The sequence below is a fragment of the Pan paniscus genome, chromosome 15, assembly GCF_029289425.2.
Source record: "Pan paniscus chromosome 15, NHGRI_mPanPan1-v2.0_pri, whole genome shotgun sequence".
Taxonomy (NCBI): domain Eukaryota; kingdom Metazoa; phylum Chordata; class Mammalia; order Primates; family Hominidae; genus Pan; species Pan paniscus.
In genome coordinates this window covers 91,119,308-91,144,969 of record NC_073264.2, presented here as the reverse complement: position 1 = coordinate 91,144,969, position 25,662 = coordinate 91,119,308, and the positions used below count along the sequence as shown (strand labels likewise).

Sequence of the window (25,662 nt, the reverse complement as noted above, 5' to 3'; positions counted from 1 at the left end):
AATAAGAGCGGAACTCCATCAGTGAAGTCTGTGGAAAGCAGAATCGAAAGATGGCCCCTGGTGCACATGCCTGTATATCCCCTTTCCTTGAGGATAAGCCAAAATTGTGAATATGATGGAGTTTCACTTGCATAATTTGGTTATCAATTAATTGACTAAGTTACTCAAAAGGGAAATAATCCTGGGTGGGCCTGAGTTGGGTCCTTCCTGAGATAGATCCTCCTGCTGGTCTCCAAGAAGCATCCCATGAGGAATGCAGCAGACCACCACGGGCAGCACCTAGGAGCTGAGAATGCCCGGCTGACAGCCAACAAGAAAGCAGGAACCTCAGGCTTACAGCCACAAGCAACCGATAGCTTGAAAGAGGACCCCCAAGCTTCAGATGAGAGCACAGCTGGGTTGACGCCTTGATTTTAGCCTGGTGAGACACTGAGCAGAGGGCTCAGCTAATCCACGCCCAGACTCCTGACCCACGGGAACCATGAGATAGTAAATTTGTATTGTTTTAAGCCCCCTTAGTTTGTGATCATATATTACATAGCAACAGAAAACTAATGCAAGGCTGGAAACAAAGAATGTCTATTAAGAAACAATACTTATTTGTTAATGTGTCACGTCAACTTATTTTGAAAGAACTTGGAAGAGTGGAAAGAAAACTTGAGCAATGGCAATGTTTTTGGCCAAAGCACCTACTTTCAAAGGGTGATCATAATACTTCTTTGGATATGCAGCTCTAGATTATTTTTTAAAGTCTATCATGTTAAAAGTCAAAATTCATATTGCCTATCATTCTCTGTGCTTATTACTCCTCTAATTTTTTTCTGGGGATTTTTTTATTTTATTGTACTTAATAAAAAGGAGTGGGTTATTCATTCCAAACCCAAACATTAATATGGATCAGTAATAATAAAGTAGAAAAATATCAAAAGTTAAATTTACGTAGCTTTTGATGTATTTACCTTTGGCTAAAATCCAATTCTTAAAACTAGTATGTCTGCTACTTTGCTGACAGAGCATTAGATTTGCTGGGCATGAGCACTTCATTTGGACTAGAATCCACAGTGCTCTCTACAATCCTGCCTCACTATTCTAAAGCAAGTAAATATATTAAATGAAAGGATATATCAGTTGTTCATAACCAATTTATTCTCAAGGATGATGATATTGTCCACCAGAGCATAAAATCTAGGGAATATTTAGAAATGTAGAAGGCATTTTTTTCAGCTTTCACTAGGACTTGGCAGTTAATATGTGATGTCCAGGTTATTAAATAACTTATAATGCATGGGACAATCTTGTATAACAAAAAATTATCTTGACCAAAATAACTATAGTGCCCTGTTGAGAGACACACTATTTGAGTATAAGCTGAAGTTGACTATTTAAAACCACATCTTATTCTAGAAAATCTCATGGAACAAGCATTTAGAAAAGCACTCAATTATTCCAATCAATTCAAATTATAACATTCATTGAACTGCTTTCCATAGACCAACGACTAATAAGGCCTCAGGCAACCCCGGAGACATCAAAGAAATGGTAATATCTGAAAGCAGGTAAAAAGGCGAAGTCTGGCCACCCACTACTGCTCTGAACTCACCTACCCTCCCATCCTATTGACTCCAGTAACACTCATTTTGCTGTTAATCAAACACAGTAAGCATATTCCCACTCCCCACCCCGCGTCCCTCAGCAACCCATCCACATGGCTCTTCCCCTACTTCTTTCAGGTCTCTACATGAATGTCACCACGTCAGAAGGCCTTCCCTGACCTTCTTCCTTAAGGAGCAGCCTCCCTCCCCAACCCGGGCACTCATACCCTACAGGACAGTGTTTGAGGGTGGGGACTCTGGATTCTTGGGCACATTGTTTAACCTCTGTGCTTCAGTTCTTCCATCTGAAAAGGGGATTAATGGATACACTGTAGAACGGCTATAAGAATTACATGAATATATGCATATATATACATATACATATACATACATACATACATTATTATATATATAAAAAATGTGCTTGGAACTGTGCCTGGAACTGCTGGTTAAAAACTACATGTTAGCTCTGAAAATTTAAAAACAATAACCTAAACCAAATTTGAAATAAAGCTTTTAACTCATTTCATTTGATAGCAAAACTTGATCTTAACTCATTGGGCAACGAAAGTTGAACTAAGATGACATGAGGCTACCTGTGATCTTTGCTTCCAAAATGTTGTATTATGAAGTGTTGGTCCAGATACCACTAGGGATATTAACAGACAGTATAGGTACCATATTATCTTTCTAAAATCCAAATACTGAACTACATCTGGTACCAAGAATTTAGAATAAAGGATTGTGCACCTAAATTATCATTCTATTTTTTCTCTATAGCACTTACCACCATTTGCATATATAAACATACTTCTTTGCTTTTTGTGTAATTCCCAGCACCAGAACATAAAGTCAAGATGTTTTATTGTTTATTGCATTCTAGCACCTAGAAAAGTGTGTGGTGCATAGTAGGTGCTCAGTAGTTATGCGCTGGATAAATGGTTAAATCTGATACCCAAAATAGAATATATATAAAACATTTTTCTTAGGTAGAAGAAAAATTATGTAATGGAGAATGTGTGACCAGTTGCTCTTCAACCCAGGAGGGATGGCTTGAATCCAATTCATTTGTTTGGCAATGGAACACCTGGTAGGCATGAAAAGCCCACCTGATATGTATTTCTTCTATGTTCCTCAATGCCCAGGCATTGATCCACTATATTCTCCTCTGGAAGTCGCAAAGGATTATGGTGTTAACAATCAGTACTAACCAAAACTCCAAAACGTACTATATGTACACCAAACTTTTAAGTTCATCTCCAACAAACAATTCCACCTGAAGTCTCCACCATGATAAATCAATCTTCAATCAAATTCACCATCATCCCACTGTGGTAGGCCAGTTCCATTCCCTGACTTCTATACTGATATCAGTGACAATCCCCATCTACACACCCCAAACTCAGGAATCACCTTTGAGGGCCCTCCCATGTTCCATTATGCAGTCTAGGCAGTGCTTTCGTGGTTACCACTTCAATCCTAGGCTTCATCAGCCTCCACATGTCAGGCACCTGGCCAGTCACCAGGGTATGCTGAACAAGACAGGCATGGACTTGGCCTCACAGAGTCTAGAGGGGAAGCCAGATAATTACACAAGCAACCACAGTGAATAGGGAAAGAACGCTGACAATGCAGGAATCTAGGGCATTATGGAAGCCACCAGGCTCCAGAAGTGATGTTTTGGCTAAAACCCACCTATGTAGAAGAGTCAAAAAGCATTACAAGTGCAATTAACTAATATGTATACAATGAATTCTTTGGTAAATCTCTTTCATGCAAATGTAAATTCTGTGAGAACCTCATCTTAATTACTCTATTCTTGCCACAGCGGGCAATACATATTTGCTGAGTAATGGGTAGAACTGCCTCAACTCTGCTGCCTTATTCCTCATTGAGTGGAGGGAGGGGATAACGCCACCTCACAGCTCTTGTGGGGACTGAAAGACACTACTATGTAGGTAAAGCACCAGAAGTGTCTGCCACATGGTGGCTACTTAATGCAGGTCAATTATCTCCCCTGCCCCTTTCTTCTTACTCCCACAGGTCACCATGGTTGGCACCTTAAACCTTCATAGTTGCTGTGCAGTGGAGAAGTCTGAGGCTCAGACAGGTTAAGAAACTTGTCCAAGGCAAGACTTGTTCAACAGTAGACATGACCATTTCATCTAGTACTGTCTGACAATGATAAGCTCATGCTTGAGAGACAAAATAGTGAGGTAGGAGCTGTGAGCTCCACTGGTGGCACACGGATCTAAGGATCTGGACAGGGAGGGACCAGCAGAGGCTGAAAGAGGCTCCAGGAGGAGATGGGACCTGAACACGACTCTTAAAAGATGAACAGCAACTGAAGAAAGAGAGAAAAGGGATGAAAGGATCAGGAGAAGAAACTACATGGGCTGTTGGCTGGATGACTTCAGGGGCAAAGGAGGCTAGCCTGGCTTCTTCTCAAGGCTCCTATTGGGGATTAATGGGTAAGAATGGTGAAAATGGTGTGGCTGGGGCATGACTTCCAAACTGAGGAATCTGTACTTTAGCCTACAAGACGTGGGGAATTCTGAACATGGAACAATGAGGAAACTCTATGTTTCAGAAAGGTGAAGGGGCATGGGCAACCAGGATGAGTGGCCTATGAAGAATATCCACGTGATTACACAACAGATAGGAAACCCTTTCAGCAGTCCAGGTGATAAGTTTCTGACCTGGTAATTGCAAGGACCGGAAGAGGAAACTTTTGAAACATTTCAAAGATAAACAGGCTTTGATAGCTATTTCCAAAGCATCCATGTGCCCACCTCAAGCACAGAATTGGTCTCTTCCTATTGTAATTATTTCTGTGTCTGGCTCCTCCATCAGAGACTGTGAGCACCTAAAAGACACTATCTAAATCTTCTGTTTTATCCTGAGTGCCTGGCATCCACAGGAGGACCTCAGTAAATGTTTGCCAAACATTTGAAGGAACAGTGAAAGAGGACATTCAGGCTTTAAGCTTGGTAATAAGAGACAGGTGCCACAAGGGCAAAGAAGAATGCTGGGAAAAGAAATCTCCATCTACATGAGTTCGGTTTGGGAACATTCTTTCTGACAGGTTCAGAAAAAGTGACAGACAAAACAAAATGTCCAAACCTAATCAAGGGAGCTCCTTACTGGTAGATGCCACTTATATTTGGAAACTATACTTTCCTTTATTATGGAAGGGCTGAGAGAGTGGGCTCTATGTATCTAAGTTGTTATTGAAGTTATGTTTCTTAGAAATCCTTCAATCATATTGGAATGCTCAATGTCCTTTTCCTCTTTTATACAACAATCAAAGTAAAGCCTGACACAATTTCTGTGGAATTAACTAGGCTTTGTAGAAAACAGGCACACTAAAACTCTATGTTGATTAAGAGGGGCATCAGACAGCAGAGGAGAGGTGTGCTCCTATCTGGGTTCCATCACTTATTACTGCATGATAGTAGGCAGCTTATTAATCACTCTGTGCCTCCTGGTCCTCATGCAGCTGTTGTGAGAATTAAATAAGTAAATACACATGATTGCTCACCCAGAACAGTCTGGCATATTGAAATTGCTGAATGAATGTTGTTGCTATTCATCTTTAAACATTTAGGTAAGTACATACAGCTTTCAGTCCAGTTATTACAGAATAAAACTAGAAGCTACAAATCCATAATGACAAATTTCAAATTCTTACAATAAACTTCAAATAACTATAATTTGCTTAATTTAGTAACAGCCATTCGACATTAAAGCAGATATTCACAGTACAAAACTGACAAATATTAAATGAGTAAACTGACAGTGGATGTTTTTTGACTTAACTTTAGAAAATACATGCCAAAGGTATCTGAACCTGTGTTTCCTTTTACATAGCCTCATGGAATCACTCAGATTTTCCCTGAAAACCCTGTGTATTTTCCCACCTCCATGGCCTTTGTCCTCACTAGTTCCTTCTAATCCATCTGTGTTTTCTCTCAGGCTTACTTCTAGGCCTACTTACAATAGCACCTCTTTACTTAGTTTAGCTGATCTCTCATTTGATCCTGCCTCTGCCCCAGCAAGGCAATACATTTCTAACAGTGCTTCCACTATGGTCCTCACACAGGTAAACAACTAGGATACAACATCACATGCATGGCAGGGCTCGTGCTTCCTGGCTCTTTGTGTTCCCACAGTCAAGCACACACTGCCATTGAACTGAACTACAAAAACTTTGCCTTTAGAAAAAGATTACTCACAGGGTTACTTTAATCTCCACTTCCCTTAATGCCCTTGAAACAGAATCAATAATACGTAATTTCTGTGAAGTACATCACCTTTTTATTACACTTTGAGGGAAAACAACACCCAAACAGACATTAAATTAAACTTTTCCAATAAAGTAGAATGAGACTTCAAGATTGCAACATCAAGTCTTACTAAATCTCCAAGCTGCTGGTTTGCCCTATGGATTTTGGACTTGCCAGCCTCTACAATTGCATGAGCCAATTCCTTAAAATAAATCTTTCTCTCTCTCCAAGAAGATGTAAGTGGCTCTTTTGTTTAAAAGTTTGTTCATGAGTGCTGTTCCTCTCTTAAAGAAATAATTCTACTCTGTGATACTTTAATTAGTTGCTATTGACATTAATTATGTTACTGAATCATGAAGAGATGCCTAATCGTTGGGTTCAGCCTGGGAGTCAGGAACTAAAGTTCTAGTTTTCAAAGGGCATAGCAATTTATCTTCCTATAAAAATAGACACAAAAATGCCAACAGGTAGGTGGTTTCTTATAGGGTGATGAAAATATTCTAAATTTAGATTATGGTAATGGTTACATAATTCTGTGATTATCCTAAACCATTAAACAGTAGAGACTTAATGGGCAGATTTTATGGTATGTGAATTACACCTTAAAGATGTTTTAGAAAAGGACACATAAGAGATTTGATTGCTTCAGGTTTCAATTACCTAAGGAGAAACTAATTAAGAAAAAAATATTAATTTTAACATTTCATTATTCTTCTGTACTTACCCCAAATGTCAATTTGCATAACCCCTATTGAGGTATTAAATAACAGAAGTAAATGTTAACTTTATGAAAATCTTATAAACATCTAGACTTATAAGCAAAAGTAGGTGATGATCATATACTTTACAAAGGGATTAGTCATGGGATGCCTTTAAATAAGGCTTATGTAACACAAACATACCGAAAACTAATGACAACTCACTAATCACTTTTTAGAAACCCATTCAACATTCAGAGCAAGAATTATGAACACATTAAAAAGATTTCTCCCATCAGGAATGTAAGGACTATTTACCTTGTGACAAGGAACCAAGCAATTTTACTGAAGTCTGGAGAAGGCCTCATATATGTCTTAATATGTGGCATGGCATTGCTGCGGCCAGAAGTCTCAGCTGACCATTTGCTAGTGACAGAAAAGATAAAAGTTACTAATTACGAAATAAAATTGATCATAATCCTAATATTAGGAAACTGCATGAAAACAAAGAGCCTATTATCTAAAAATCAACAGTGGCTACACGACTCTGTGACCCGTGATATTTTATGAAACTCCGTTCAAGTAACGCATGCCCATTTTAGAATTATAAACTTCCCACTTTTCACAAGAAGCATTGCAACCTTTCAGCATATAGCCTTTCCATTTTTGCCATGAACATACATACATGCATACATATTATTTCTGTTGTGCTTTTAACAGCATGTGTGTATATGTCTCCTGCCTGAACTGTGATCTCCTTAAAGGGAAGAATCATGCTTCCACGGTGTGTTATGAGTAGAGGCTCAGCAAAAGCTTGTTGAATGAAACAAAATACAAAAAAGGCAAAATACAAACAGTATATGAAAAAATGAATGTTGAAAAGCGAGGGCAGAAATACTTTAGTCAAATGCTGACATTCACAAATCTGAGTTTGGTTTCTAGGTTTCCAATATTGCAGACTATGGTTCTATGGGAACCTATATCATGAAGCAACAATCTTTACTTATGAATATAAGAGGATGGTCCCTCCAGATTAACAGATGGTCTGTGAAAACAGAATCAGGTTTAGGTAGGTACCATCACTGTCTTCATTCAAGTGAATTTAATAATATAATATTGAAATGAGTTCAATTTAAAGAAATGTCCTCTGTAAGGAAAAACCTCTCAAGAAAGCACTAAAGAAAAGCTCTAGGATTACATACTGACTTACAGTTGAAAGCTATAATTCAAAGTAATTCAGCTTTCATTTCTGGCTAACCAGCACAGCAAACACCTGTTGAGGCAAGCATGAAACAGACTGGCCTTGCATATGCAGGCTGTGCAACTGCTGTGGCTGGAGGAGGGTGAAGGACATTCCCTTCACTTGTCCACTCAGCATTTACTGAACTCTGACAACACACCAGATACTGTCCTGTATCCTCAGGAAACGGCGGCATAGAATCTGCCCTCAACAAGCTTGCAGCTGCATGTATGATGGTACAGACAGAATAATGATACTTTATATTTTGGAAAAATGAACTAAAATGCTGCTTATGTAAATTCTAAACTACCCAACATGATCTTTTATTTGTCTTTCTTGGCATGCCAATATTTAAATAGAAACCTCACAGCAATAAATTTTCCTCTTTGGTATTAAAAACCTATTCCAAAAAAAATTCAAAACCTTGTTTTAAATTATTTCTATCACTAACATATGTAGATGAAAGAATATAGCTATATTACATAAAGTTCCTTTTAAAAAAAAACAAACCAGTGACATAAATAACACTCTAATTCCTAAAGAAGCAATAGCAGCAGTCTAAACCAATTACTTACTGAAAATAGGAATGCAGCCAATTCTGTTTTTCAGCTGTCTGGATGCTATAGGGAAGAGAGCCCCCAGCTTTTAAAATAAAAATAAAACAATAAAAATTATGAAATATAATTTGAGGATCCCTCATTAAGAGGAAAATCTACAATAAACAGCAAGAAGGTAACAGGAAAAAAACTACTTCTATTACTTCATCTTATAGAATAGTTATTTGAAAGAAAATGTCTATAGTTGCATTAGATATGTTCTCTTAACGAGGTTTCCTTCCTTCAGTATTAACTTTATGCAAATCTTATAAACATCCAGACATAAGCAAAAGTAAGTGATGATCATATACTTTACAAAGTACAGTCATGGGATGCCTTTAAATAAGGCTCATGTAACACAAACATACTGAAAACTAATGACAACTCGCTAATCACTTTTTAGAAACCCATTCAACATTCAGAGCAAGAATTATGAACACATTAAAAAGATTTCTCCCATCAGGAATGTAAGGACTATTTACAATTCTTCTCCTGTGTCAAGAATAAAAGTAAATTACCTCACTGAGGACGAGAACGCACCAAGTAAAGCAGAATAGAGCTTTTTCCTGCAAAAGCTTCAACTGCAAATAACTAAAACCACTCAGTTTCAAAGCCAGTTATAAAACAGCTTTGTTAAAAATACCACGTTGTTCCCCATTAAAAGTACACTTTGAAAACAAAAAATTATAATTGAATTACTTGGTGATGATAATTTAACATCTATAACTGCACAGATCTGAAGTGTTAGAATCCTGGCCCATCCTATCCTCCTTATGCAAATAAGACACAGCTGGACAGCCTCTGTTTTGCCCAAGACCGTGGGACTTGGGGAGGAAAATCTAGGACAAGATGTCAGTGCCCCTTCTACCTCACCTTTACACACTATTTCCAAACAGACTTTGTACTGGCTGAGCAGATTCTGACAAACAGAAAAGAATGGCTAAAAAACAAAACGTTCAGTAAACAGTTCAGTTTGAAAAAAGGAATTCTAAAAGCCTTATTCTTGCAAAGAGAATAAAGAAAGTTCCAAGTGGAAATACAATTAGAAGTCAATGCTTGCTCATTTTTAAAATGAAGAAAACTCCACAGTGGATTATCAGCGACTTTCCACACACATGCTGGAACTTCTCCACACTGATCTACACCCAAAGAGATCTATATCCAAACATCTCTGACATATCAAATAGGGCATGTCCTGACTTCAACTTCAAATAACTAAAAATATTCAGTTTCAAAGCCAGTTATAAAACAACTTTGTTAAAAATACCATGTTGTTCCCCCATTAAAAGTACACTTTGAATGAATCTAGCCTATTAGAGGCACAAAAAGAGTACCAAAGAAAAACCACCACTGTATCCCTGGGTCTCGGTGAAGTAATTTTGGTTTTGCCATTAAAAAAAAAAAAAAAAAAGGGCAAATACACTCCAAACGCTAGCAAAATTTTTCTGGCAGATTTTTCTTATCGAGCCTGATAAGCAATAAATGGACTAAATTAGTTTAATTCAGTACATTCTGCTTTCAGCCACCAGCAAATGCCAATTAGACTTTGCTTTTTCCAGAGACAACCACTATGTGGGTTTTCAGTTAACATCTCCTGATTACAGTAACTAGCGGGGCTGCTGAATTCCAAATAAAGGTTTAGTGCCTGGTATGAGTATAAGGGAAAGGGACAGAGTTGACAGATGCCTACAAAAAATCTTAGGCATTTGCAGATGACGCCCTTGACAGAATAGACATATCAACAAAGTTACACCAAAGGCAAAATTTTAAAAATTCCGGACCTTAAATGTTATCTATAGCAGGCATTTAAAAGGACCACATGGTACCTCAAACACAGCAAGGGAGGATATGCAGAGATGAGAGGAAGCTATGTTGGATAAGCTCTGAACAGGCATTGAAGAGTAAGGGGAAGCTGATTTTATTTGGCTATCTTGTCTGGACAACCAACCTGCTGCTTACCTTACCGGTAAAAATGAAAACTATTGTGCAGAGGGTCTCTGTAAGGATTAATAACACACCCAAACTGAAGGGTATCATCTGCGGAATGCAGAGCTTCATATTGCCTATTTTCATGATCCTTATATAGTTAAGTGAAAACCATCTCCAAATTTCTAACCAATAGTAGTAAAACTTTACCAGGACATTCATGAAATATACATAAAACACAACCAAGACAGTCTCCCCAAGAATTACCAGGATATCCTTCTAAACTGGTCCGCACATTTTCCACAGAAGGATAGATCTAAAAATAAGAGGAAAACAATAAAACTCGGAATGTACCATGTTGAAGAAAAGGAATGATAATCAGCTTTTAAGAAAATGAAAATCTGTTAAAAATACTTTTAAATTAGAAAATATGCTTTAAATTTTGAAAAGTTCTCATCTTATGAAAAAAATGAACTAGTAATTAAACAACAGGAACCATATTTGATGTCAAATTATACTTCAATTGGAGTATTTTTTCCTTTGAAATTCAAGTTAACATTGAATGGAAAATTAATTATTAATTCACAGGTCTCTAAATAATTAAAATGCCCATAATTCTGCTGGCTATGCTACATCAAATATTTTCTACCTTGGTTCAACAACCTGAAAGAAAGGATAGAAAAATCACAGGCCAGTCTGTGTCTGCAATGGAGTTCCTGAACAAATCGGCAAGCTCTTAGCACTGGATATTAAGGCAAAGGCAACTTGATTACAAATGACGATGCTAATGTAGTGCTCTTTCCGCACCCTGCCCCCGCCACGCCAAAAAAAAAAAAAAGAATCACAGAATAAAACATCTCTCCATTACAAAGAGGACCAATTTTCAATTCTTCTCCTGTGTAGAGAATAAAAGTAAATTACCTCAATGAGGACGAGAACTCACCAAGTAAAGAGGAACAGAGCTTTTTCCTGGAGTCTTGCTTTCCTTCCCCAGTGTCAGCATGCTCTCTTCAAACTCAGAACATAACCACTTTGATTCATCGGCTCCCAAGGAGCCAATGCTTGAAAACTGACCTACGACAGGCCAGGACTCTGCGTTAGGCATGGATGAGGCATGGTCTTTCAGAAGCTGGGAAAGAATAAAAGTGAATGTTAAAGTGACTCAAATAATCTTAACAGAAATGCTGCAATATTTGAAAACAGTTTTCTGCTCTTGGAAAGCCTAATTAACAAGAAAAGCTGAAAATACTAGTGATCAATTTCATACCCACACATACATACTTCTTCTTTGGGAAATTTTTTTTAAATACTAAAAACATATTTTTAATGGAGTAGATGGACAGAAGCTCTCCTTTCCAAAATTATTTGATTTGTACTAAAAGCAAAAACAGGTTTAAAAAGGCCCATTTCAGAAGAAATTTCAGATAAACCACCAACTTGTCATATGAAATTAGATTTTTTTTACTTGAAATCACAAGTGTTCAATGCAGCTTTGATACTATGAAACATGTATTTGGTCTTCATCCCTGTTTCCTGGCATGCAACTACTAAAATCCTTGGGATCTCCAATGTGATGTCTTTCTGTATGTTAATGAGACTGATGGCTGGCAGACCCTAGGCAACTTCAGGATGGGGGCTGGTCACGATAAAGACCAAGGCATGATTAGAAGGTTGGGACTTTTGGCACAACCCCCCAACCTCCAGGGATAGGAGGGGCTAAAGGTTGAGCTGATCAGCAATGGCCAGTGATGTAATCAACCATGCCTATGTAATGAAGCCTCCATTAAAAACCCAAAAGGACAGGGTTTAGGGAGCTTTCCGACAGCTGAACACCTGCAGGCTGCTGGACAGTGGTGGTGCACCCAGAGAGGGCATGAAAGCTCTGTGCCCCTTCCCCTATACCTTGCTCTATGCATCTCTTCATCCGTATCCTTTATAATAAAGCAGTAAATGTTAAGTGTTTCCCTGAGTTCAGTGAGCTGCTCTAGCAAATGAAGCCCAAAGAGAGGGTCATGGGAACCTCAACTTGAAGCTGGTCAGTCAGAAGTTCTGGAGGCCCAGACTTGCAACTGGTGTCTGAGGGAGAGGGGCAGTCTTGTGGGATGGAGCTCTCAATCTATGGGATCTGAGGCTACCCCCATATTTCTTTTTAAAAAAATGTATTTTTTAAATTATTTTTTCCCTACTTTTCTCTGTTCTCCCCAACTCCTTCCCCACTTCCTACTTAGACCTTTAGAAATACAATATAACCTTTTACCTTTCCTTTACCAGACACTCCCTACAGGGCAAGTTCATCTATGTGCTTAGAAGCTCCAGAGCAGAACTTTCTCCCACCAGGGGACTGCCTCGAGGGACAGCAGTAAATTTACAACCCAAAGTATGCCCACTAAGAAACTCTCCCACCTGGAGAGTTTCAGCCATCTTTACAACCTAGTTCTGCCCAGGAAGAGACCAAATGGACTGCCTGGTAGAGAAGGCAGAAAGTAAGGAAGTATCCACCTGCTTGCTTCCTCCTCTGCGTGCCATTCATGCTAGGCCCCTTTTAAAAGTGTCCACTTTCTGCTCCAAGAGCAAAGCAGTATCCTTAAGACAGGAAGCCTGTACTTATTCCTCTAAGCCAGCTTTGGAATAAAAAATCACTTTTTTTTATACCATCACTTTCTTTATAACGTCACTTTCTTTATACATCTCCAGGAAGACAGCATAAGAATTGAAGTGAATTAGAGGACACCCAGCTGGTGTCCCCTGCTTAGTGTATGAGGAAAACCCCACACATATTTGGTCACAGTTTTCTGTGTTGACTGTTGTAGTGTGAGAGCAGAGGAAACAAAGTGAGTTTTTTGCTACCAACACTTAAACAATACCTAGAAGGATTACATATTTTGACTCCTATCATTTGAAAGAGGCTTAACATTCATAGTTTAACACTTGAGCTTCAGGCAGCTGTGATGGTCTAAACATAAAAGAGAATATTTACATACACATACCAGCTAATACACTGCAGAAGACTGATCTGCATTTCCTGCTTTGATAATTATGCAAAGCTGCAGAAACAATTAAGAAAACATTTGGAAACTGTATCCACTTAAATATGTACTGAATGCCTACCTAGAGGGCTGGAGAGAGCAGAAAAATAAACTGTAGCTCATCTGACTGACGTTTTGTTTAATTTAATATGTATTATTTTCCTTAACACAGCTTAGGCATTAATACTTACACATACACTTCCCAAAAAGCCCAAAGTTTCCATGTCCACCTTGGGTACAGCATGGTGTAGGAAACAGAGCTGAACCGACAACTTACAACACCCAGTTTCTACCGCAGTGCTCAGCCCCTGAAGGGCCACCCTATCCTGGACAAGCCTCTGGCTTAGATTTACACTTCAGTGGAAACAGGCACCTAATCACCGGCCGGCCTTCCTGGAAGAAAGCTATGGTGCAACATGAGCAACTGTGTGTAAAAAGTGGTTTGAAAACTCTTAACATACAGTTGAACTTTCAGTATCAGATGGTGATCACACATAATACGTGCTATTATCTAGCCTATCTAAACCATTAGACATTCGTCCACAAATAGCTGTGTATGTGCACTGAAGACTTACCGTGTGCCCTGTACTATTTTACATTCATCATTTCATTTAATCCTCACAATCACGGGAGGGAAGTACTATTATTATGTCCACTTTATAGATGACAACCGATGTATGTTAAGGAACAAGTCAAGGTCACATGGCTTGTAGATAACAAAACAGGGTTTGAACCCAGCTATGGATATCTGCCTCCAAGGCTGGGCACAGGCCAATGTGCTGAACTTCCTCTCTAGGCCAAGACATAAAGATGTCTTCAAGATCTTGCCTGCTTTAAGCTGTGGTCTCATTTCATAAAAGGAAATTAAAATAAAAAGTTTCATTAACTAAGGGAAAATTCTTACACTTTAAATAGTTTATGGAATAAGAGGTTAAGGCTTTTAAGAAAGCCACTTTAGGGAATTTATTTATTTTTTTGAGATGGAGTCTCGCTCTGTTGCCCAGGTTGGAGTGCAATGGTGTGGTCTCAGCTCACTGCAATCTCCGCCTCCTGGGTTCAAGCGATTCTCCTGCCTCAGCCTCCCGAGTAGCTGGGATTACAGGTGCCTGCCACCATGCCCGGCTAATTTTTGTATTTTTAGTAGAGACGGGGTTTCACCACGTTGGCCAGGCTGGTCTTGAACTCCTAACCTCGTGATCTGCCCGTCTCAGCCTCCCAAGATGCTGGGATTACAGGCGTGAACCACCACACCTGGCCAGGGAATTTATTAAGGTCAGTTAAACCACCTAAAAAGAGATGAAAAAAACTTTAATCTTCAACTTATTTTATGACCTTTCTTTGTGCATTTTCATATCAGCAGCAAGTATTATTTTTGAATTTGTTTTCTTAAGGGCACTGGTTTAATAATCAAAATATATTATAGCTCAGTTGTAGTCTTTACTCAACATTTTCTGTTTGTTGAATTTATATCTTAAAACTTGATATGCTGAACAATCAAAAGCTATAATCAAAGCTACAATATGTGTATAAATAGGAAGCCTCTATCTTTATTACAATATAAAAACTAGAAAAGGTCTATATATTTATGCCATTAACAGCCTACAGCTATAAAAGAGGCAAAACACATTAAAAAGCAGTAATTACTAAGAATTATAATTATCAATTTATCAAGTATCTATTTGCCCAGAATTGTGCAGAAATATTGTGAAGCTGCATCAAAATATATAATTATTTTTAAAAAGAGAATATACATTAAATTTTTAAAAAATGTTAAAATAGTAAAAGTTATGTTACCTTCTTAAGTCTAAAATGTCCCCAATTATCTTTTTGACTTCCTTGAAAGCGTCCTGGGGTTGAACCAATAAGATAAACACTAAAAAGACAAAAACACAAGTTATAAAACATAGTGATGTGCTTTGGGCACCAAAAAAAAAAAAAATGACAAAATACACATGAAAACTAATATAATCAAGAAATGATCTAAGAGCCAATCCATTTTCTTGAATTGACTCTCAAATTCATTTTCAAGCAAATCAACTAATGATGGAACGCCTACAAGATGTAAAGTACCAGACAAAGAACCCAATAATTGTGAGAGTACCCCAGTGGGAGGCTAAGGTAAACATGAGGATTCACTGGCTGTCACTTTAATGCCTGAGAACCACAAGATACAGATGTGATAGAATCTGCTCATCCCCTCATCACGTCCTGAAGCTTGGCTAGATTTCACCCCACCTCTTTCCAGGCCCCTGCATGCCAGACCTCATGAGGCTCCCAAGGTATAAACCTATCATAAGCACCCCAAATTGATAAGTTGATACATACTTCGTTTCAGAGAGATCGTGCTTGTGAATGACATCTATCCACTCCTTGAGAGAAGGGGCATTATAAGCCATCAAGTAACTGATGAGATCAGCTTTAAAATGTGTTGGCGACTCTCCAGATTTGTGGGTTCCATCAGCAATTCGTGGGTATAAGGGGCTCAACCATATTCTGGAATTGAAAAAATAACCTTTAACAGTCAGGCACACAACTGATCATAATGATCTCTGTATCGATTATGCCTTCATCCTAAGAAAGAGGTGAATTCTCGGTATCTCCACATGGTAAGTAATCTTAGGAAACATGAAACATAAATCTGAGCACACCACTCCAATGGTTTCCCATCACATTCAGAATTATTCCTGAATGTCTTGCCATGAATTTAAGATTCAGTAAGACCTGGGCTCTGCCCACCTCTTCCAACCCACATCCCTCCATGCTTCCTCTCACTTGCCAAACCTTCCTTATTCCTCCTCTTACCTCTGCACCTATATATTGCTAAGACTTGATGACAAGAGTTAAGAATTCTACTCTTAATGGTTAAAGCAAATCCATGCTACTAGTGGTAATCCCAGCAAGAATTTGCCCTTGTCTGCATCAATGCGGCTCTTCAGCCAAATGTGAAATAAGAATTGTGTTATCTATACCAAAAGTGCATGTGAAAAATCTATTTTCAATTAACAAACCCATTTTCATAATGTAGGTCCTATAGCAGCATATTTTTATGTCTTATACTTTCTGGTGCCTGGATTAAGTATATATCACATTCAGTGACATTACAATAACCTCAAACTTTCAAACACTTAATTCACTGAAGAAGCATTACAGACATCTTTCATTTCATTAATTCTTTTTCCCTAGAGGAAAACAATGCTCTTTGCCAAAACTTCTACATTATATCCATAAATAGAAAACAATCATATCTAATCCCAATCCTCCTATAAACTGCTCCACAGTAGATTACTAAAATGGCTTCAAACCTCTTGTGCTTCAGTTTCTTCAAATGCAAAAAAGTGCGGTTAACAAGGCTGCCTCACTGGGCTGTTGCAAAGCAATGACTTACAGGAGCAGTCAAAAGTATCAGGTGTTACTTTTTTCCCCTTCTGTGGCTACTCTCCTTTTCCCCACCCTGGGTTCTATCTATTAAGCTGAAAGAGAAACTGCCCAATTTCTCTTTCACCTGGCAGCCCCTGAAGGAGACTGGCAAGATGCAGGCCACCAGGGCAGAAGGCATCCAGAACTGCAAGGACTCTCGGCCGTACATCTTCTCAACTCTGCAAGTTTCTAGCAAGGGGCATTTCATACCCCTGCTTCCCACCCTGGGGAGACACTTAGCACAGGAGGTAGCATGGTGTGATGAGGGCTGGAGCCCATGTTCTGGACCCAGATCGACTAGCTGACTATACCATTTTGGGTAAGCTCTGTGATCTCTCTGGGCCTTTGCCTCCGTGTGTAAAATGACCAGGTTGGGCTGGATAGACGTGGAGGACCTCCCCTTGCAATAGCACCTCAAAGTTCCCAGGCTGAGTGAGGCTCCTCCTGGATCAGAGATTCACTCACAGGTGAGTTCTGGATGAGAAACAAGACAAATGACTTTCTAAACTAAGATGCTGAGATATGAGGCATTTTTCACACATCACAAAATGAGAAAATTATTATAATGAGCCAAATAATTTTATTTTTTACTGTGAGCTTTGGATGCAATTCTTGTTCTAATTTTAAAAGTGAGAAATCAACAGGTGGACCACGAGGCAGCTGAAGGGGATTAGCAGAACCACAGTAGACCAATTATGAAGTGAGATTGTATACAAAAACTGCTTTCAAAAGTTTTAAAATTACCACAAACAACATGAAATGCAAAACATTAGAGAGTAGAATATAGACCAAGCATGAAATAATAGGATCCCACACCAGGATGGCTGCCAGAGGAAGATTTCATAGTCTTGGTACTTTCTGAGTTTTGAACCGTTCCTACCTAGTCAATAAGTTTTCTAAAATTTTAAATTAAAAAATACTTTTTTTAAATAAAAGAAACACCCAAGCCCTTATCCCTGCCTCTTCCCTCCTAGCAACCACCCCAGAGAATCCCAAGACAGTACTACTGCCCGTAAGCTAAGCTTCCAACTTCAGAACGAGCTGGAGGCCCAGGGTGGGATTCTTGGAACCACGTGAGGCTGAGAGCTAACCTGAGAAATCCCTTTAGTAACATTAATTATGGTTTCGTGAGAACAAGCTACATTAATCTCACTGCCTTTTGATAGGGCCACATGAATCCCCAAACCCAATCTGGCAGCTCAGGAGAACTGGCTTAGAAGCTCTTGGGGTACCAAAGGCATAGTTAACCATAAATTCAGTAGATCAAGAAAGTGCTACAGCTGAGACTTAGAGACAGAGCAGCTATCCCCTCAACCCTGGACCAGTCAGAGCCACACTTCATTTTGAAAAGCATATATTCAGTGGGATACTGAAAAATTATAACACGTTTATAGAAAAACGACCAGGAATTACGGCTAGGGGTCTCAAAGCCACATGCTATGGTGGGGCAAGGGAGTGGGGAGGGAACAAGAGATGTAAGGCTCAGAAACAAGACTCCCTTTCAAATTCTGAAGGACTGCTTTAAGGGAGGGAGACTACATTTGTCCTGCGCAGCGCACTCAGGTTGAAGCAAGACCTGTTGAAGGAAGCTGGAAAGCTATTTCAGCTCAAACTAAGATGTAACTTGGGGCCGGGCACGGTGGTTCATGCCTGTAATCTCAACACTTTGGCAGGCTGAGGCAGGCGGATCACTTGAGCCCAGAAGTTTGAGACCAGCCTTGGCAACTAGGCAAAACCCTGTCTCTACAAAAAATAAAGACAGTTAGCCAGGTGTGGTGGTACGTGCCTGCAGTCCCAGTTACCCAGAAGGCTGAGGTGGGAGGATCACCTGAGCCCAGGAGGTTGAGGTTAAAGCGAGCCGTGATCGCATCACAGCATTGTAACCTGGGTGACAGAGTGAGACCGTCTCAAAAAAACAAACAAAAAAAGATGTAACCTGGGCTCAGCAGAGCTTAGCTGAAAGTAATACACTCCAAATTAGGAGTTCTAGCCCAAGGTAGGCAATGATATGGGGCAGGGTGAGGCAGAGGAGGATGACAGAGAAAACGTGAACCTGGAAATGGTGCTAGACAAACGTCCGAGTTTCTCCCAACACAGAAGGCTGTTTGTTAACCAGCTCTTCTCTAGGACAGGCAGAGATGTGCAAAATGGCTTAAACAAAAGAAAATTAAAGTTAGTCATAATCAAGAACAATAGCTGAACTTGTTGAGCAAATCCCTAAAAATCCCTTTTAAAAAGCAAACCCCTCTTGAAAAGGGAATCAAAACCTGGATCTAGCATATGTGCACCAAGTACAGAGGGTTAGTAGTTTAAAAAGTTCATGAAAGCTTTCGTATTCAATTCTTCTCTTGGAGATTCACAACTTTATTAACACACGAAAGGCTCTAAAAAGACACCAGCTTAAATTTGTTTCAAAGAAAATACACCAACTGGGGGAGTGGGGAAATATTTAGCACACTATTAACATGACCAGGGCCTACCCCAACTTTTCCTTTGATTCCTGTTTGGGAAGTGGTAAGCTAAAATGCAGGTGGGTACACGAGTAAGGAGAAATCACAAAAGCTATCTGGTAAATCCTACTGGGAAAACAATAGGTTCAGATCTTTCATTCTATAACCCCTTTCCTGCCTCAGATCTCTGCATGTGCTGCGCCCTCTACTTAGCTGTAGAGTGTATATGATGCCACTTCTCTAAAAACTAGGAAGAGACTACTCTGTGTAAATAGTAATGTATGTTTACATGTACAGCAGAGGTAGCTGTGGATGATGATGCTCCTGTTAACACTGGTTACCCCAAGAAGGTAGAATGAGGCAGGTAGTAAAAGAATACAGTAACTTTTTCTGCATACAACTCTTTTTCTAGGCCATGTGTGTTATTTTTACAACTTAAAAAAAAATAGAAAAAAGAATAAAGTGAATGTTCTGGCTTTTGACCTTTATCAGCACACACACTGCCAGGAAGTGAGCAGGCCCCTACGAACCCTTGAGTTTTCTGGTGCCAGTCAGCATGGATGAGGTTGGAGGTGTGTATGACAACCCGGAGGCCTTCTTCATAGAGCAGCAGCATCATTTTCCTTTAAAAACAGCAAAGGATCAAAAAGCATCAATAGTACTTTCAAAATATGTAATACCTTTCCAATGCAAATGTAATACACAGCTAAAGGAATTTTTTTAAACTCTCATATTACCCAAACTTAACATTTATAATCTTCCCTTCTATACATTACCATGATGAAAGTCTGCCTAAGTGATAGGATGAAAACCTTTCAAAAAGGTTGAGTATTTGGTGGTAAAAGAACTTTCAACCCCAGTGCCAGTCCTGGCACTTCACATCCCTCCAGCCTGGCCCCTTATTATCTATTCAGCATCACCTGTTACTACTAGGGACCGTTGGAACCTTCTGGTCTGGTGTTTGAGATTCAAAGTATGGTCAACAACCTCTTGCTGCATCATGGCTGGCATTTTTTAAACAACTAAAATAGCATAAATTGGTATACTGTATATATTTAATTACTGGTTCATGAAATTTTGTTTTGGCACAAAGGTATGTTAGTGCACAATACACTGAAATGTAAAGTATATTTCTTATTATGAGTTGAAATTTTAAGAAGTTTAAAAGATGCTTCATTACCATTAGTGGTTTTTTGTATCCATAGATGCCACACTTGTCAAAAGTGTGTTATCTGGGCTTGGGGTAAGTCTTGCCTATTCTTCATTAACCCAAATCAGACCCAGTGGGGTCCACTCTTTTTCCATGTGACCTCCCCAGGCCTCTAGTCAAACACATTTCTCTTATTTTAATTGCAGTGAGAGAGAGGGAATAGGATATAGATAAAAGCTTTCCATTTGAAATCTGAAGACCTGAGCTCCAGACTTTGTCATTTAGAAGCCCTTTGACCCTAGGTAAGCCATTCAATATCCCCGAGCCTCAGTTTTCCACTTGTATCTCTAAGGATCAACCCCACTTCAGGACTATTGTGAATGAAATGCAAAAATACATTTTGCTGCCAGGCACGGTGGCTCATGCCTGTAATCCCAGCACTTTGGGAGGCTGAGGCTGGCAGATCACCTGAGGTTAGGAGTTTGAGACCAGGCTTGCCAACATGGTGAAACCCCGTCTCTACTAAAAATATAAAAATTAGCTAGGTGTGGTGGTGGGCACCTGTAATCACAGCTAGTAAGCAGGCTGAGGCAGGTGAATCACTTGAACCCGGGAGGCGGAGGTTGCAGTGAGCCGAGACTGCACCACTGCACTCCAGCCTGGGCGACAGAGTGAAACTCTGTCTCAGAAAAAAAAAAAATTGTTAAATGTGAAACACTCTCACCTGTACATTCCTATTACTCCTTTGTTTTCTCCTTTATTTTCTCCTATTTCTCCTATTACTCCTTTATTTTCTCATCTAATAATGGATGATTTTTATCTCTCTGTTGTTTTCAATAGGATTATTTCAATATTTCAGGAATCTAAGTTTTCTCTCTCCAACTAAAGTGTCACTTCTCACGGCTGTAACTCTGTCTTGACTTATTTTATCATTTCTATTGAGGCCAAAATGCTACTTAATACTTACTGATGAAACTCAATTCACACATGGCAAAAAAAAGTGAACCACTGGCTCTCTCCAAACAAACAACATGAACATTATCTGGGCAGGATGAAATTATCATAAAAAGATAAGAAAAAGGATACGAGAACAGACAAGAGAATGAGATATTTAGCTCTTGCCAAAACGAGAAATCAACCCAAGCTGGCAAACAGTAAATTAATGCAAAGCTGGAGAAATGACAGCTGCTGTGCCATCTTCTTTCCATTTGTGAAATGTGCTCCCTGAAATCTGGGCAAATTTACATACACACTTGCCAAATCAGCAGCTGATTGTAATTAAGAATAAGTCAGTTATGGATTCATGATAGAAGGTTTACAAATATTTCCATTAGTCAAGACATCGATTATCAGGCAAATCACACACTAATGTCAATGAATGCTATCAAATAGAATTATGAACTTGAGAGTAGCCATATTCATCTTTTCATAGACAAAATGGTAGTGTTAATAAGGTCACAGTTAAAAATGGATAGAAAAGGGTGAGGAATGAGATCTCCCTTGAAGAATGCTGACCTGCCATACTGTCTGCTAAGCTGTGGGGCAGCAAAAGGGACCCAACCCAAATGCGCAGCTATTCCTGCAAAGGGGGAAGAGAACTAACATGTGGCAAGCACCTCTCTACCAGGTGCCATCCTAGAAGCTCTGTCATATGTTACCACACCAAGTCTTCACAGCAATACAGAAGAGGAGTTATTCTCATTCTACAATTGTGGAATCTACAGCTGGACATTTAACAGGGATTATCCAAGGTCACAAAGTGGGCCAGCGGAAGAGCTTGTTGGGATCACAAATGCCAGATGCCAGGGCACTCCTTTCACCACACATGGCTTCACAGGGCTGGTGGCAGCAACGGTGAACACTTTATCCTACTGGTACAGGGGTAGGCGAGGTGGGGGGAGACATGGCCTTGGTGGGAAAGAGGACTAAATGATGCGTGGTGGGGGCCTGGCTACAGATCTTAGTGGAAAGAGGCATGCCTCGCCCATCCTGTGGTTTGCTCCTGGCCACCACCTGGATCTGGATATTTGACATTCAGCTGCTTTGGCTTTCTCTTTCCCCTCTATCGATTCTTGGAGCCATAAGAATTAACTCTGCTCCAAGCTCTAGAGGAAACCAAAGAGCTTTCCCATTCTAAAACACTGTGAGACAGACCACGGGATTGCATGGCATCCAACCGAAACTGGACAGAGCAGGGCTTGTGTGCCAAAGTGTATGCAGTCTCAAAGACTGCCTCGTTCACTGTTTCTAGCTCTACCCTGTGAGGTGGGGAAGGCAGTTTACCCTCCATCACTATGATCTGGAAGGTGATTCTCCTTTTCTAATTCACATGTTTGTCTTGCTTCTCTCACCAAAGAAAAAGCTGTAAGAATAAAAACTCTATATCTTCTTGAGCTGTGTCAAGAACATATGAAGCATTTAATTCTTAAAACATTTTAAAAATAGGCTAGGCGCGGTGGCTCATGCCTTTAATCCCGGCACTTTGGGAGGCCGAGGCAGGTGGATCACCTGAGGTCAGGAGTTCGAGACCAGCCTGGCCAACATGGTGAAACCCCATCTCTACTAAAAATACAAAAATTAGCTGGACGTGGTGGCACACACCTGTAGTCCCAGCAACTCAGGAGGCTGAGGCAGGAGAATTGCTTGAACCTGGGAGGCAGAGGTTGTAATGAGCTGAGATTGCGCCATTGTACTCCAGCCTGGGCAACAGAGCGAGACTGTCTCAACAAAAAAAAAATTTTTTTTTAAATAAGCAACTAAAAGTAATTTCAAGACACGAGCTCAATCTTCTACAAGATAATGTCATTTCAACAAAATGTAAACTACAGATACTTAATTGGGAAAAGTTCAATTGTAATTACTTTCCTAGGCATTTTCTTTTGTTTTCGAGACAGGGTCTCACTCTGTCACCCAGACTGGAGTGCAGTGGCATGATCTTGGCTCGCCACAACCTCCGCCTTGCAGGCTCAAGCGATTCTCCTGCCTCAGCCTCCCATGTAGCTGGGATTATAGGCATGTCCCACTACTGCCCGGCTAATTTTTATATTTTTAGTAGAGATGGGGTTTCACCATGTTGGCCAGATTGGTCTCGAACTCCTGATCTCAAATAATCCACCCACCTTGGCCTCCCAAAGTGCTGGGATTACAGGCATGAGCCACAGCACCCAGCCTCCTAGGCATTTTAAACTCTGAATTAAGAGCTCTTGGCCAGGCATGGTAGCTCATACCTGTAATCCCAACACTTGGGGAGGCAGAGGAGGGTGGATCACCTGAGGTCAGGAGTTTGAGACCAGCCTGGCAAACATGGTGAAACCCCGTCTCTAATAAAAATATAAAAGTTAGCCAGGTGTGGTGGCAGTGGCCTGTAACCCCAGCTACTTGGGAGGCTGAGGCAGGAGAATCGTTTGAACCCAGGAGATGGAGGTTGCAGTGAGCCAAGATTGTGCCACTGCACTCCAGGCTGGGCAACAGAGCGAGACTCTGTCTGAAAAAAAAGAGCTCTGTTGAGTTTAACCTGCAAAGTATGTGTGTAGGAGCGAGGGGGTAGTGGTGAATGGACCAAAGGAAATAATAAGGTAAATTTTAGCAATGAGCAAACAAGAACAAATTTAAAGCTAAAGTTAATGCCAGCACAGGGGCTCATGCCTGTAATCCCAGCACTTTGAGAGGCTAAGGCAGGAGGTCTGTTTGAGTCCAGGAGTTCGAGATCAGCCTGGGTCACAAAGTGAGACCCCCCGTCTCTACAAAAAAATTAGCCAGGCATGGTGGCGTGTGCCTGTAGTCCCAGCTGCTCGGGAGGCTGAGGTGGGAGGATTGCTTAAGCCCAGGAGTTGGAGGCTGCAGTGAGCTGTGATCATGCCACTGCACTCCAGTCTGGGCAACAGAGTGAGACCACATCTTGAAAAATTGTGTGTATATATTAATTAAAGTTAGAATAAATAGGTTCTATTCCTGTCTCCACTACTGGCCCAAGGAAAAATCACATACCTAAACCTGGGCCTCAGTTTCCTGATCTGTAAAATTAAAAGGAAAGACCAAATAATTTTTATAAGAGCATTAAATAAAAGAATAGCTCCCCCAGGCTCAGTTAAGCATCGCTGTGCTAGATCCTAGGTGGGCCTACCATGCTCAGTCTCTCCTAAGAATAACCGTGTAAAGGACAAATGACAATGCTTGAGGGGTTCCCCTATTTCACAAAAAGTGCTTACGTGTGGTGTGTTCCAAACGCAATATCCAACTTTGCCTAGGATGAAAAAGAAGTCATTTATTTAAAAACAACTCACTAATATCCATATCTACTGGAAATTACATTAGAAAGCAATCAGGTCAACTTTTTTTTTAAAACTATTTTTACTGATCTCTACCAGACAAGCCCTTGAATAACAAGACAGCTTTTATAATAGCATCTGGGGACGCTCATTAAAAAAAAAAACAAAAACAAATTTTGTTACCCAGAATGATTCAATATACACTACATTTTTAATTACAGTAATTAGGACTGAGAAGCCTAAATTCTTTAGTTGACAAAAAACTAGTAAAACAAGTGAGTCTCTATGCAAAGTTTTAGATATTTGGCTTATACAGAAATTAATGGTACACAGTTTTCAGAGCATATTTAAAAGAAACACTGAAGGCCAGGTGCGGTGACTCACGCCTGTAATCCCAGCACTTTGGGAGGCTGAGGCGGGCACATCACGAAGTCAGGAGATGCAGACCATCCTGGCTAACGCAGTGAAACCCCGTTTCTACTAAAAATACGAAAAAATTAGCCAGGCGTGGTGGCCAGCGCCTGTAGTCCCAGCTACTCGGGAGGCTGAGGCAGGAGAATGGCGTGAACCCGGGAGGCAGAGCTTGCAGTGAGCTGAGATAGCGCCACTGCACTCCAGCCTGGGTGACAGAGCGAGACTCCGTCTCAAAAAAAAAAAAAAAAAGAAACACTGAAAGTGGTGGCAACATAAAGACTTAGGATGTTAAATTAAAATAGAAATGTTCTTATATTAGCATAGCAAGTGCTGAAAATAAAAACATATGAAATCCATTTTCATGTTATAAAATGACACCTTTACAAACCAATGGAGGGTATGTATATAGAAAACATGTTATCTAATACCCACTAATGCCAGATCTTGGTTAAGCAGAATACGACACAAGATGCAGATTATGAAAGAGTTTAAATAACCGTAAAAGTTTCACAATTAGGAATGCAGTACATGGGCTCAAATCCTGCCTTCACAACTTTGTATGACTCTGGAAAATACATCTAACTCTATGCCTCAGCTTT

At 39.9% G+C, this 25,662-nt stretch overlaps 1 protein-coding gene across 12 annotated transcripts in view; it reads right to left on the bottom strand.

Annotated features, from left to right (window-relative positions):
• The window catches only part of TDP1 (tyrosyl-DNA phosphodiesterase 1), an 89,706-nt gene that overhangs the window by 44,333 nt on the left and 19,711 nt on the right, over positions 1 to 25,662 (bottom strand). For all 12 annotated transcript variants that reach the window (XM_055097935.2, XM_055097938.2, XM_055097940.1 and 9 more), the window contains 8 exons: positions 24,590 to 24,624; positions 19,762 to 19,854; positions 15,690 to 15,857; positions 15,159 to 15,237; positions 11,282 to 11,467; positions 10,606 to 10,654; positions 8,392 to 8,458; positions 6,895 to 7,002 (listed from right to left, as the gene is read on the bottom strand). In XM_055097935.2, coding sequence (XP_054953910.1) covers positions 6,895 to 7,002; positions 8,392 to 8,458; positions 10,606 to 10,654; positions 11,282 to 11,467; positions 15,159 to 15,237; positions 15,690 to 15,857; positions 19,762 to 19,854; positions 24,590 to 24,624 — 785 coding nt within the window. The remainder of the gene's footprint in view (positions 1 to 6,894; positions 7,003 to 8,391; positions 8,459 to 10,605; positions 10,655 to 11,281; positions 11,468 to 15,158; positions 15,238 to 15,689; positions 15,858 to 19,761; positions 19,855 to 24,589; positions 24,625 to 25,662) is intronic.